At 44.2% G+C, this 12,500-nt stretch overlaps 2 protein-coding genes across 2 annotated transcripts in view; both read left to right on the forward strand.

Moving 5' to 3' along the window:
* ctnnd2b (catenin (cadherin-associated protein), delta 2b) overlaps positions 1 to 12,500 on the forward strand; it is an 88,202-nt gene that overhangs the window by 45,837 nt on the left and 29,865 nt on the right. Inside the window, exons 6-9 of the mRNA XM_076984726.1 lie at positions 1,666 to 1,857; positions 1,963 to 2,822; positions 5,593 to 5,725; positions 7,954 to 8,206. Coding sequence (XP_076840841.1) covers positions 1,666 to 1,857; positions 1,963 to 2,822; positions 5,593 to 5,725; positions 7,954 to 8,206 — 1,438 coding nt within the window. The remainder of the gene's footprint in view (positions 1 to 1,665; positions 1,858 to 1,962; positions 2,823 to 5,592; positions 5,726 to 7,953; positions 8,207 to 12,500) is intronic.
* Positions 10,316 to 12,500, forward strand: part of LOC143485476 (uncharacterized) — an 8,582-nt gene continuing 6,397 nt past the window's right edge. Inside the window, exons 1-2 of the mRNA XM_076984920.1 lie at positions 10,316 to 10,613; positions 10,723 to 10,805. Coding sequence (XP_076841035.1) covers positions 10,316 to 10,613; positions 10,723 to 10,805 — 381 coding nt within the window. The remainder of the gene's footprint in view (positions 10,614 to 10,722; positions 10,806 to 12,500) is intronic.

Raw genomic sequence — 12,500 nt, forward strand, 5'->3', positions numbered from 1 at the left:
CCAATAACAAAATTCTGGATAATTTTTGCCTTATTTACAATTGCTTGCACACAGCATGACAAAAATGAAAACCTAAAGTTCAAAACCTTAACACTACTGTATATACTGTATAAAATGCAAAGTTCTGCAAAAACAAAGACAGCTGAAAAGCTATTACTGTAATACATATTTTTGGCACATATAGATCAATGGAATAAAATGAAGTACAGTAATGTACCGGGTCAGAGAGGAGCAAATATAACAATTTGTCCTGCAATCTCAAGTGCTGGTTTGGTCCTTCACAAATGCCAGATTGGTCCCTATAACAGTGACCTCCTTCTTTTGTTTTTGAATGAACTCTACCAACAACTGGTTCCAGAAGCAGAAATGGAACAGGTGGGAGGAAACACGAGGACATTTGTGATGAGACAATGTAACATTTTGTCAATCTCATGTCATCACAAACTGGTTTATAGACCATCCAAGAGTGATGTCCCTTTTCCTCCCGCCCATCTCACCTTTCCTCAACCCCACTAAGGAACTTTTTTCAGTCTGGAGGTGGAAGGTGTATGATCATCGGCCCCATGACCAAATGTCCCTCCTGGATGCAATGAAGACTGCCAGGGGTGAATAAGGCATACCAAGCTTTTCTACCCCAGGTGCATGGCAAGGGCCAACATCAGATGTGATGAGGATGAAAACCTGTGGCCAACTGCTGATACCACTTACATTACACATAACAAGACTGTTCAGTTTTGTATTCTGTTTTTCCCCCTTGTGTGGCTTTTTTTGTATATGTGTATTTTTACACATATGGGACCATGGCTAATTATGTTTACAATTACGGTAATTATTTTTTGGGTTAGGCCACAATTTACAGTAATGTCCCTAATACAGTAAAATATAACTTTTACTGCAATACTGTTAGTGACTCCTTTTTTGTCTAATCTACATTCCATATAGTACCTAACAGTAAATATCACTCATTGTGTAGACAGTATGTTGCCAAAAATGCACACAATTGAAAAAAAGTCCAAATGAAGCAGATTACAGTAAAAATTAACTGACTAAGAAAAAAAACAGATGTTACTGTAAAATATCTGTTGTTTGCTGGGAGAGAGTAAAATATTACATCAAATGTTAGTTTTTTACAGTGGTTGTGCAGTGATTGACTATGTTCATCTTGAATAGAGAATATGTGCTAGTGTTTGAAAGAATGATTGGATACTGAACCAGGTTTGCTGTGTTTTAACAAAGTTAGTGAATAAAGTTATAAAGAGAAAATTTTGTTTGAGTTGTGAAATGCAGAGTTGGTATTTAGTTAAGAAAGTGCACTTTTGAACACGATATTAACTATTTGGCTATTTGTGTGAGGTCAATGTGTTGCTGTGTTTAGAGTTTTGACAATGTATCACAAGTATTGGGAAACGCATGTTAGCAGTCGTCAAAAACTGTAAAAGGCTGCACTTCACTTACTCTTGACACAGACCCAGAAAAGAGGATTTTTAGGCTCAGGATCAGAGTGACATACAGAATACAGGATGCACTACCAACCCAGTCAAACTAAAGTGTGTATTGAGAGCAGCTGACACAGAAACCCTGGAGCCTTTCAGAGCGCCAATTGACTGGAAAGCTCCACAATAAAGATTACCATAGTAGACGACGAGGGTCGTGTGGTCCATGTAGAAGACGAGGGTCGTGTGGTCCATGTAGAAGACGAGGGTCGTGTGGTTCATGTAGAAGACGAGGGTCGTGTGGTCCATGTAGAAGACGAGGGTCGTGTGGTCCATGTAGAAGACGAGGGTCGTGTGGTCCATGTAGAAGACGAGGGTCGTGTGGTCCATGTAGAAGATGAGGGTCGTGTGGTCCATGTAGAAGGCGAGGGTCGTGTGCTTCATGTAGAAGACGAAGGTCGTGTGCTTCATGTATAAGACGAAGGTCGTGTGCTTCATGTATAAGACGAGGGTCGTGTGGTCCATGTAGAAGAGGAGGGTCATGTGCTCCATGTAAAAGACGAGGGTCGTGTGGTCCATGTAGAAGACGAAGGTCGTGTGGTCCATGTAGAAGACGAAGGTCGTGTGGTCCATGTAGAAGGTGAGGGTCGTGTGCTCCATGTAGAAGACGAGGGTCGTGTGGTCCATGTAGAAGACGAGGGTCGTGTGGTCCATGTAAAAGACGAGGGTCGTGTGGTCCATGTAGAAGACGAGGGTCGTGTGGTCCATGTAGAAGGCGAGGGTCGTGTGCTTCATGTAGAAGACGAGGGTCGTGTGGTCCATGTAGAAGGTGAGGGTCGTGTGGTCCATGTAGAAGACGAGGGTCGTGTGGTCCATGTAGAAGACGAGGGTCGTGTGGTCCATGTAGAAGGTGAGGGTCGTGTGGTCCATGTAGAAGACGAGGGTCGTGTGGTCCATGTAGAAGACGAGGGTCGTGTGCTCCATGTAGAAGACGAGGGTCGTGTGCTCCATGTAGAAGACGAAGGTCGTGTGGTCCATGTAGAAGACGAAGGTCGTGTGGTCCATGTAGAAGGTGAGGGTCGTGTGCTCCATGTAGAAGGTGAGGGTCGTGTGGTCCATGTAGAAGACGAGGGTCGTGTGGTCCATGTAGAAGACGAGGGTCGTGTGGTCCATGTAGAAGACGAGGGTCGTGTGGTCCATGTAGAAGGTGAGGGTCGTGTGGTCCATGTAGAAGACGAGGGTCGTGTGGTCCATGTAGAAGACGAAGGTCGTGTGGTCCATGTAGAAGACGAAGGTCGTGTGGTCCATGTAGAAGACGAAGGTTGTGTGGTCCATGTAGAAGACGAAGGTCGTGTGGTCCATGTAGAAGGCGAGGGTCGTGTGGTCCATGTAGAAGGCGAGATTATATAATTTTACACAAAACTCAAAAAATAGACTAGACAAAATTGTTTTTGTAAGATAGCAATGCGACTGTCACGTAGGGCTACGCCCCCCTCTCTGTCACTTCGGGTTCCTGCTCCTCGTGTCTGTGTTGTTCCCTGCGTGTCTGTCTCCATGTTCCCCCGCCACGCCCGTGTCATCAGTGTCTTCACCTGTGTCTAGTTTAGTTCTGTGTATTTATAGTTCCTGTGTTAACCCATGTAGTTTATCGGTTGTTTTGTTCTATTTGGTTAGTTTGTGCTCTTGTTATTCATGCTCTTTGTTCAGTGTTCTACACTTCCTGGTCTGTGAGTTCTACTCGTTTCGTTGCTTAATTGTCTGTGTTTTCCGTAGCCTGATTTTCTAGTTTGTATGTGTTTACCCCGTGTTTGATTTAAAGTGTTTGTTCGGTGTCTTAGTGCCCTGTTTAATTCTTAGTATCGTCACGCCTGTTCATCTGTCAAACCTGGATGGCTCGCCTATTATGACCCCTGCCTGTTGAATGACTTTGATTATGGAATTCCCCTTAATAATTCTCGCTCTCCTCAGCGTTTGTGTCCGCCTCCAAGCTCTGTAGCGCGAGCTACGTTACAGTGACATTTACCTGAACACACCTCATTTTGAGACCAGCACACATATATGCACAGTCAGGGGCGTGGCAGCAAATTCTGGGCCCTGTACACTCTCAATGTCAGTGGGCTCCTATAAATGCCAGAAAAGAGGCACATGAGCAAAATGGGCCCCTTTCCCTACTTGGGCCCTGGGTAGTCAGGTCCACTTTTCCCCCCACTACCACGCCCATGTGCACAGTATATGTGCAAAGACCGTTGTTATTTAAGCGGCACAGGCTAAAGGCGTACAAATAGACTTTCGACGGGGTGTAAGATAGCAATGACCATTGCGACACGTCATGCACAGGGTGTAAAATAGGGTCCCATGGGTGGCCAGCGCGCTCCGTCATAGCGCATGCTATTTTCCTGCTAAACAAACATTTACATCAACAATAAACAGAATAGAAAATAAAATATAGCTACATTCAGCCCCGTCGACAGGGGGGGACAACCGGGTCTGTTGTCCTGGGCCCCAAGGCCAGGGTGGCCCATCAAAGAGCCCAGCAATTTATTTTTATTTAAAGTCTATAATTTAAAAATAATCTTGAAATCTTTCATTAATAGAAAATTCTGTACTCAAAATAAGCTCAATGGCTAAAATATATATGTTTTTTACCTATCTGCATATTTTCCATTAAGTGCATACACCTCCGCCTCCCACTGAAAAATGGATTGATCCAGCGTAACCGGCTGGTACCCACCCAACAGCAGGAAATACAGTGGTGGATAGTTAAAGTAAATACAGAAATCTGGAGCGCAGAAAAGAAAGGAAAAACATTTACCTGACGAATTTTAAAGTTGCATTGTGTTCCAGGTTTGAAAAGTGCTGGAATTTAGGCTAAAGTACTTGAAAATGCTTGAAATTGTAACTACTTCGTTTCACAACAAATATCTGTCTGACTGAACAGTTCTCTTGTATTACGTTAGCCACTTGTAACTGGAGGACGAAACACGAGAGAACGTGAAGAAGTTAATATTGGGCGTTTTGAAAATAAACAACCATTGAATAATGTGATAAAAAGCTAATTATTTCGAATCAGTTCGAGTATATGTATAAATATTTAACTTAATTAAGTTTAATGTGCTGGAAAATATTGAAATGGACCTTTAAAGTGACGTACAAGTGCTTGAATTCCACCTTAAAAAGGTGTATGAACCCTGCAAACATGACTGTTCATTGCGCTGAAGCGTGGTGCGCGCGAAGTTACAAAAGTCGAGAGGTGCACGACCTCGCATTGACAACGCGTGAGGCCCTCGCGCATGGGCAGAGCCACTGCGATTACGTCATTTTTGCCTTGCGAACCCTCGCGTCGCTCACGACGCGTCAAGTATAAACCAGTCAGCTGTCAGAAACAGCTTTGATGTGTGGCTATATTATATACTATATGACCTAACCCAAGGATTGTCTGCTACAGAGAAAGTTCAAATGACGTGCGCGCGGGGGGGGAATGAAACGTTTTTGTCCCGGGCCCCAGCAAGACTGTCAACGGGCCTGGCTACATTTATCACAAACTGGATTTACTTTACCTCTGAACTTCGTTTTAGAAGAGATTTCTTCATTGTCTGTGAACATAAAATAAGTAAGATGATGTTTGTTTGGAAGTTAGCTATAATGCTCCTATTAGCTCAAAAATACAGTGCCTTGCAAAAGTATTCACCCCCTTGGATTTTTCCCTATTTTACTACATTACAACCTGTATGTATTTTTTAAAATCTGAATTGAATGTGATGCATCTGCACAAAATAGTCTACGTTTTAGAAGTGAAATGAAAAAAAAATATATGTATATAAAGAATATGAAAATAAAAAACTGAAAATTGGCATGTGCATATGTATTCACCCCCTTTTGTTATGAAGCCCCTAAAAAGTTCTGGTGCAACCAATTACCTTCAGAAGTCACATGCTTAGTGAAATGAAGGCCACTTGTGTGCAATCTAAGTGTCACATGATCTGTCAGTATATACGCACCTTTTCTGAAAGGCCCCAGAGGCTGCAACACCATTGAGCTAACCAAACAACACCATGAAGACCAAGGAGCTCTCCAAGCAAGTCAGGGATAAAGTTGTAGAGAAGTATAAGTCAGGGTTGGGTTATAAAAAAATATCCAAATCTCTGATGATCCCCCGGAGCACCATCAAATCCATCATCATCAAATGGAAAGAACATGGTACCACAACAAACCTGCCAAGAGAGGGCCGCCCACCAAAACTCTCAGGCCGGTCAAGGAGGGCATTAATCAGAGAGGCAGCACAGAGACCAAAGGTAACCCTGAAGGAGCTGCAGAGTTCCCAAGCAGAGACTGGAGTATCTGTCCATATGACCACAATAAGCCGTACACTCCATAGAGCTGGGCTTTATGGAAGAGTGGCCAGAAAAAAACCTTTACTTACAGGCAAAAATAGGAAGGCTTGTTTCTGCAAACAAAAGGCATGTGGGAGACTCCCAAACTGTATGGAGGAAGGTACTGTGGTCAGATGAGACCAAAATTGAACTTTTTGGCCAACAAGGAAAACACTATGTCTGGCGTAAACCCAACATATCTCATCACCCCAAGAACACCATCCCCACAGTGAAACAAGGTGGTGGAAGCATCATGCTGTGGGGATGTTTTTCAGCAGCAGGGACTGGAAAACTGGTCTGAGTCGAGGGGAAGATGGATGGTGCTAAATACAGGGATATTCTTGAGCAAAACCTGTTTACGTCTGTCAGTGATTTGAGACTAGGGCGGAGATTTACCTTCCAACAGGACAATGACCCAAAGCATACTGCTAAAGCAACACTTGAGTGGTTTAAGAGGAAACATGTAAACATATTGGAATGGCCTAGTCAAAGCCCAGACCTTAATCCAATTGAGAATCTGTGGTCAGACTTGAAGATTGCTGTTCACCAACGGCAACCATCTAACTTGAAGGAGCTGGAGCAGTTTTGCCATGAGGAATGGGCAAAATTCTATATATTAAATAAATTAAATGATGCAGACCCTCAAATATTCCCTTTGAATTCCAGGTTGTGAGGTAACAAAATGTGAAAAATGTAAAGGGGGGTGAATACTTTCGCAAGCCACTGTATATCAGTGATCAGTCACTATTTCTTAAATATATATCTTAAAATGTAGAGTTAAATTGAGTGATGGACCTTTATACATAACTATTAACCAAATTCTGCTTACCGTTTCCTACTGTCTCCGTTTCCCAGCGGTTCCTTTGAATTTGCGCCTTTTCACTCCCGCGCATTCATTGGTAGACATGCGCAGATGGTTTCGCATTCTTTTTTAAATTAAGGGGTAAAAATTGCCTCGCTGTGTGGCAAATGCTACTTGTACCCGGGTGCAAATAGACATTCCATTAAAAAAATGAATTCAATTACTGTTGCTGAAAATTGCCAAACTAGGACAGACGAACATAGGAGCGTAACCCTATTTTGGTTAGTGTGAAAAGCCAAACTTTTTAAAGGCAATCGGGTCACACAGTCGTGTTGACATCCAGCCTCAACACATTAACTAGTGCGTGCACCCGCTTGTGGTTTTTCTGCATATTAACTAACCAGCAGCTATTTAATCACTGGTGAAGACGGTCCATTACAGTTCTCCTTCCCGGCTAGCCGGGATGGTGCTTCTCTTTCGGCGGAGCTACTCTGAGGCTAGCTTGTCAAAGTATTGGCAGTTAGCCCTCTTGTGTGAGCGTTGATATTCATGGGGATTTTCCTCTTGAGAACTACTCCATATATTTTATCACCTGTTTCCACTACAAGACATGTAGTCTTTCTCATAGTCATATTTTTAAAATCCCATACAGGACTCGCCGTTTTCTCCCAACTTTTATTGCCGTAATTTTGCAAGCTAGCATAGCGAGCAGGAGCTCTAAACAAGAGACGTGATGGACCAGGAGGTGCCGTACGCTTCTGTCAGCTAATATAAAACTAATAGTGAAAATTATCGATTTCATATCAGTCCACAAGACTTATAAATAAACTGACAAACACGAAAACGAAGGGTATCCTATCTATAATTTCAGAACGTTTTAGTTTTCCAAACATGTAATCTAGTTACAGTTAGTTATAGTTTTTTTTTATTTTAATTACCGTTATTATTTATTTCAGTTAACAAAAATGTTTTTTCAATATCAGTTTTCGTTTTTTCATTTGTTTTCATTAATGATTATAACCTTGCCATGTAAAAGGTGAGGGTCGTGTGGTCCATGTAGAAGACGAGGGTTGTGTGGTCCATGTAGAAGGCGAGGGTTGTGTGGTCCATGTAAAAGGCAAGGGTCAAGTGGTCCATGTAGAAGATGTGGGTCGTGTGGTCCATGTAGAAGGCGAGGGTCATGTGGGACTCTCCCTGTCCCATTCTGATAGCCGTCAGCTCTTCCATGTCACGTGCACATGTATGTGTGCATGCATTGTACTCACTCCACAATGGTGATCCAAAGAGCTGATCCACTTCACTGAGAAGGTCCTAAGCTTTCTGTTATGCCCTCCCTCTCCCACCCCAGCTCCGCCCTCCCCTGGCTTGGACCCTGCCCCCTTGCAGCGCACGGCCAGCCAGAATGCCACGGGAACGTTCCCCCGCGCCGGATACGGAGGCGGGACGGCAGCATCCACATCCAGTGACTACGCCAACCCCTACCGCACCCTGCAGTTCTGCCCATCGGCAGACTCACCCTACAGCAAATCAGGGCCGGCGCTGCCCCCGGAGGCCACGCTTGTCCGCTCGCCCTCCGTGGACAGCATCCAGAAGGACCCCAGGTGAGCAACAGCCCCACCTGCTTTCTGGGGGTTTGAGGGGCTTGTGAGCAGGGACTCATACTATGACTGATTAGCAAAGCGGTAAAGGTGATGAGCGCATGCACCGCTCACATGGTCATCCACTCACGACAGGTGAGGTCACATGGTCATCCACTCACGGCAGGTGAGGTCACATGGTCATGGTCACATGCTCCTAGTCCTGTCATCAGATGAGCATCTACAATAGAGATGGTAGGATTTAGCGACAAACAGCATGACCCGACTGACAGTTAGATGCCAACATGTCACTGTATTTTCCGTCCTTATTGCTGTAGAGTGCATTATTGGGTCTGCTGAGCCACTAATGAGCGTGCGTGTGCTGCAGGGAACGCTGTGGCAGGGCTGCGTGGCTCCTTCATGTTGTTGCTTTGATCCCAGTTTGTTTATTCTGTTGATTTCCTGTCATCTCCGTCATCTCTGTGTTGACTCGACATGTTTTGTTTTCTCTCGCACACACGCGAGTGTGTGTATGTGTATGTGTATGTGTGTGTGTATGTGTGCGCGCACGTGTGCGCGTTCTGTGATTTAATCCACAACATACACACTCAGTTCACATTGTTCAAAACCTTCATTGGACATTTGTATAAATTTATATTTTGATTCATGCCTAAAGGTTTTGGTGTATTAAAGCATGGGTCTCACATTAATACACACATATTTCATAGTGAATATGTCCATCATAATTACACATATAGAAATATATTGTTGTTCTAGCATCTGCTCACTATGATTAATCTTCTCTTCACTACATTTTCATAAGCATAAGCATTTCTTTACTTTATTTATTTATTTTTTTTACAATTGAGATTTATAGATGAATTCTCAACAAGGCAAATCATTTGTTGTATGCAATTAGAATTGAAATCATGGCATACCTATTTCGTATTCATCAAGAATGTCCATTGGGATTGCACAGATGAGGTCTTCTCCATTATGCGAGACCCTTCTTTAATGAACACCAAAAAGAACCCTGAACACCGCATGTCTGAAGCTGAAGTGTGTAATGTGTTTTCGCTGTGGGGTGGGGGAACAGAAAGTTAAAATCAATACGTTCTTTTTAAAAAAAATGTCAAACCCCTTTGTGCTAGCCACCTTCCCTTTTTTCCTCTCTCTCTCTCTCTCTCTCCCTCTCTCTTTCTCTCTCCTCTCTTTCTCTCTCCCTCTCTCTTTCTCTCTCCCTCTTCCTTTCTCTGCCTGTCTCCTGATAGGTACGACCCTGAATTCCTTGTCTGGAATCAAAATCAAGCCGAACAGAGAATGACAAAGTAATCCAGCATTCATTTATTTATTTTACACTCTCTCCTTCTCTCACCTGCACAGTCTGTTCTCTCAGACAGCCATGACAGAAGACAGCAGGCAGCTCTAGAGCACAGCAGACACTACTGCATGAGGGACTGGGTTCTTGTTCCCCACACAAAACACTGAGATTTGCTGTAAAGGAAAAATAGGCCCAGTTCAGTAGAGAATTGATTTATTGATTTATTTTTTGATCCATTGTAGCTTTCAGTCCACATGTCCTTCAGTGCATCTGTGGCACATACTGTACATGAGTTTGCAGGCGGCACCGCTGTCTGAGAGCAGAGTGCTGGAGCTTCCCGCAGAGGGATGGACGCAAGACGTCCCAGAGTTGCGGGACCCATTTGTGCTCGTTGGCTGCAGTGCATCACATCCCGTGTGTGTCGCTTTCGTCCATCACTCTTCATCTCCTCTTCGCGTTTCCCCATGTGGTTATTTCCCCTTTCAAGCTTGGACACAAAGGACACACGTAATGAACCCAGTGGGTTTGATCACGTGGAGTAGGACCAGGCCTCGTCATCTGGTGGTGTATTGGGTTTCACATGGTGTGGCCACCGAGGCGCTGAAGCTGGGTAATCACATCAGTACATTACCCATTCCAGTTTATTTATTTATTTCTCTTTTCCGCCGTTTCAGATTTGCATGCCATACTCATACAGATCTTTTGCTGTGATTAAAGTAGTAAAGTCTTTGTGTACAAGATACAGTAGTGAACTGTAAAGGCAGTATTCATATGTTTTGGAGCCATCTAGTGTGATGGTGCTCCGTGTGACGATGCTGCGTGTGACGGTGTTTGATGTGACGGTGCTCCGTGTGACGGTGTTCCATGTGACGGTGTTCCATGTGACGGTGTTCCGTGTGACGGTGCTGCGTGTGATGGTGCTGCGTGTCATGGTGCTCTGTGTGACGGTGTTTGGTGTGACGGTGCTCCGTTTGACGGTTTGGTGTGACGGTGCTGCGTGTGACGGTGCTGCGTGTGACGGTGCTCCGTTTGACGGTGTTCCGTGTGACGGTGTTCCGTGTGACGGTGTTCCGTGTGACGGTGTTCCGTGTGACGGTGCTGCGTGTGACGGTGCTGCGTGTGATGGTGCTCTGTGTGACTGTGTTTGGTGTGATGGTGCTCCGTGTGACGGTGCTCCGTGTGACGGTGCTCCGTGTGACGGTGTTTGGTGTGATACCAGTGTTTCCTGACCTCTCTGTTCATTGGGTTTTTTACCACATTGCCACCAAGCCCGTCTCCTCAGGGGTCAAAGGTCTGCTGCAGGTCAGCTCTCTCATTTGAGCCATTTTTTCTGCCACATATATATAAGCACTAGCAGCTCTTCTGACTACATAATCCCCCTTTTTGTCATAACTTTATGTGCGTATATCACTCTACAGCAGTGTGTAGTTAATGCTATGGGAACAAGCCATCTGTAACCGTGATGGGCCCATGCTGAGTGATGATATAAAGAATTAGGACAAAATGTCATATTGTGAATTATATCGGTAAGTATTAAAAACAAAATAAGATTGTTTTAATAAGATTAAAGTTTAGCTTGTGTTATAATTTGCAAGCGTTAGAGCGTGTAATTGCTTTAATTACTCAAAACACTCTACATTCATTGTGTATTCCTGAGACCAATTAGAATGCAGTACACACTATTATTTAAATAAAGCCTCTTTATACTCTTTATACAGAATACTCATTTCTATTAAGTGGTTTACTGGTGTATTAATATTGCTGTTGCCAATATTGTGATTACCAGTAAACTAACGATATGTTATCTGACATAAAGAATATAGTGTGTATGTGAGCTCCTGCAGGACTCTAGTCAGAGGGTCGTGCAGCCGCAAACTCATTAGCCTCCCCGTTTCAACACAGCACGCACTTCACAAACCACAACGCTTCTGCAATTACACAAACCGATAAGTTCCATTTTATTTACCGTGCTCAGAGTCCTCAAACGGTCCCTCCACGTGCACAGACGACCCTAAGCTAGTTGTATGACACGGTGATTTTGGCCCCCTCATTCCGACTTCGAATGCGTAGTAAATGTTCCAAATGCACACGGCCGCCTCGGAGCAAAATGACAAACCAGACATCGCCGCTATTTTCTGAGAGAGGGAGAGACGGAGAGGAGTGAGAATTCACAAGTCTGTTGCCCTTGTGATTCACCAGTCTGTGTGCCTTTTTTATCTCTAAACAAAACAGGCATGTCTGAGTGAGAGAATGACTCATCAAAACTGTTTCATTCCCTGACTATATTTTTTTTACCCAGGCATTCTCCTTTGTCAAGGTTTCAGTCTGTCAAGTTCAAACGAGCTGCCTCACATCTATATAGGCCTGCCCTTCGCAAAATATCACTCCATTAGCTCTGTTTCTCATCATCGTACTCACTCGGCCATCTTGCATGCATAATTTATCACTCTTTTATTTTGTCTTCCGAACCCCAACTCCCCACCCCTCCCCCACCTGACACACCTCAAGAGTCGTGAGCTATGAGAAGCGGAGCCGCCGCCCTTGGGGGCCACTCGCACTGGCAGGAAGCTGTTTGGTGCAGGGCATTGTGGTGTTAATGTCTTTGCCATGGGCCTAAAAGATATGCACACCTGACTGAAGAAGAATAAAGACACAAACAAAGGACTGTCAGATATGGGGCAGTTAGTCTCAGACCAGCCACTGTCCAAACGTTCAGTTAGCTTGTACGGAATTTCATCCTGTCTGCATTGACCCACCGTTGCACAGACAACAAGGGGAGACCTTAAGAGTATGCATAGTATATTCCCCCCTCTTTCCCCCTCCCTTCCACTCTCTCTCTCTCTCTCGCTCTCTTTTTGTGTGTCTCTGTTCTCCTCTCTCTTCCTCCCTGTGTCTGATTCCACAATCCTTTCTCCATCTCTGTCTCTAGTTCAATCTGGCCCGCTTTAATTAACAATGCTGGGATGTTTATTCTGAATTTATTCGTAAGCACTTACG

Source organism: Brachyhypopomus gauderio, unplaced genomic scaffold, assembly GCF_052324685.1.
Source record: "Brachyhypopomus gauderio isolate BG-103 unplaced genomic scaffold, BGAUD_0.2 sc34, whole genome shotgun sequence".
NCBI lineage: Eukaryota > Metazoa > Chordata > Actinopteri > Gymnotiformes > Hypopomidae > Brachyhypopomus > Brachyhypopomus gauderio.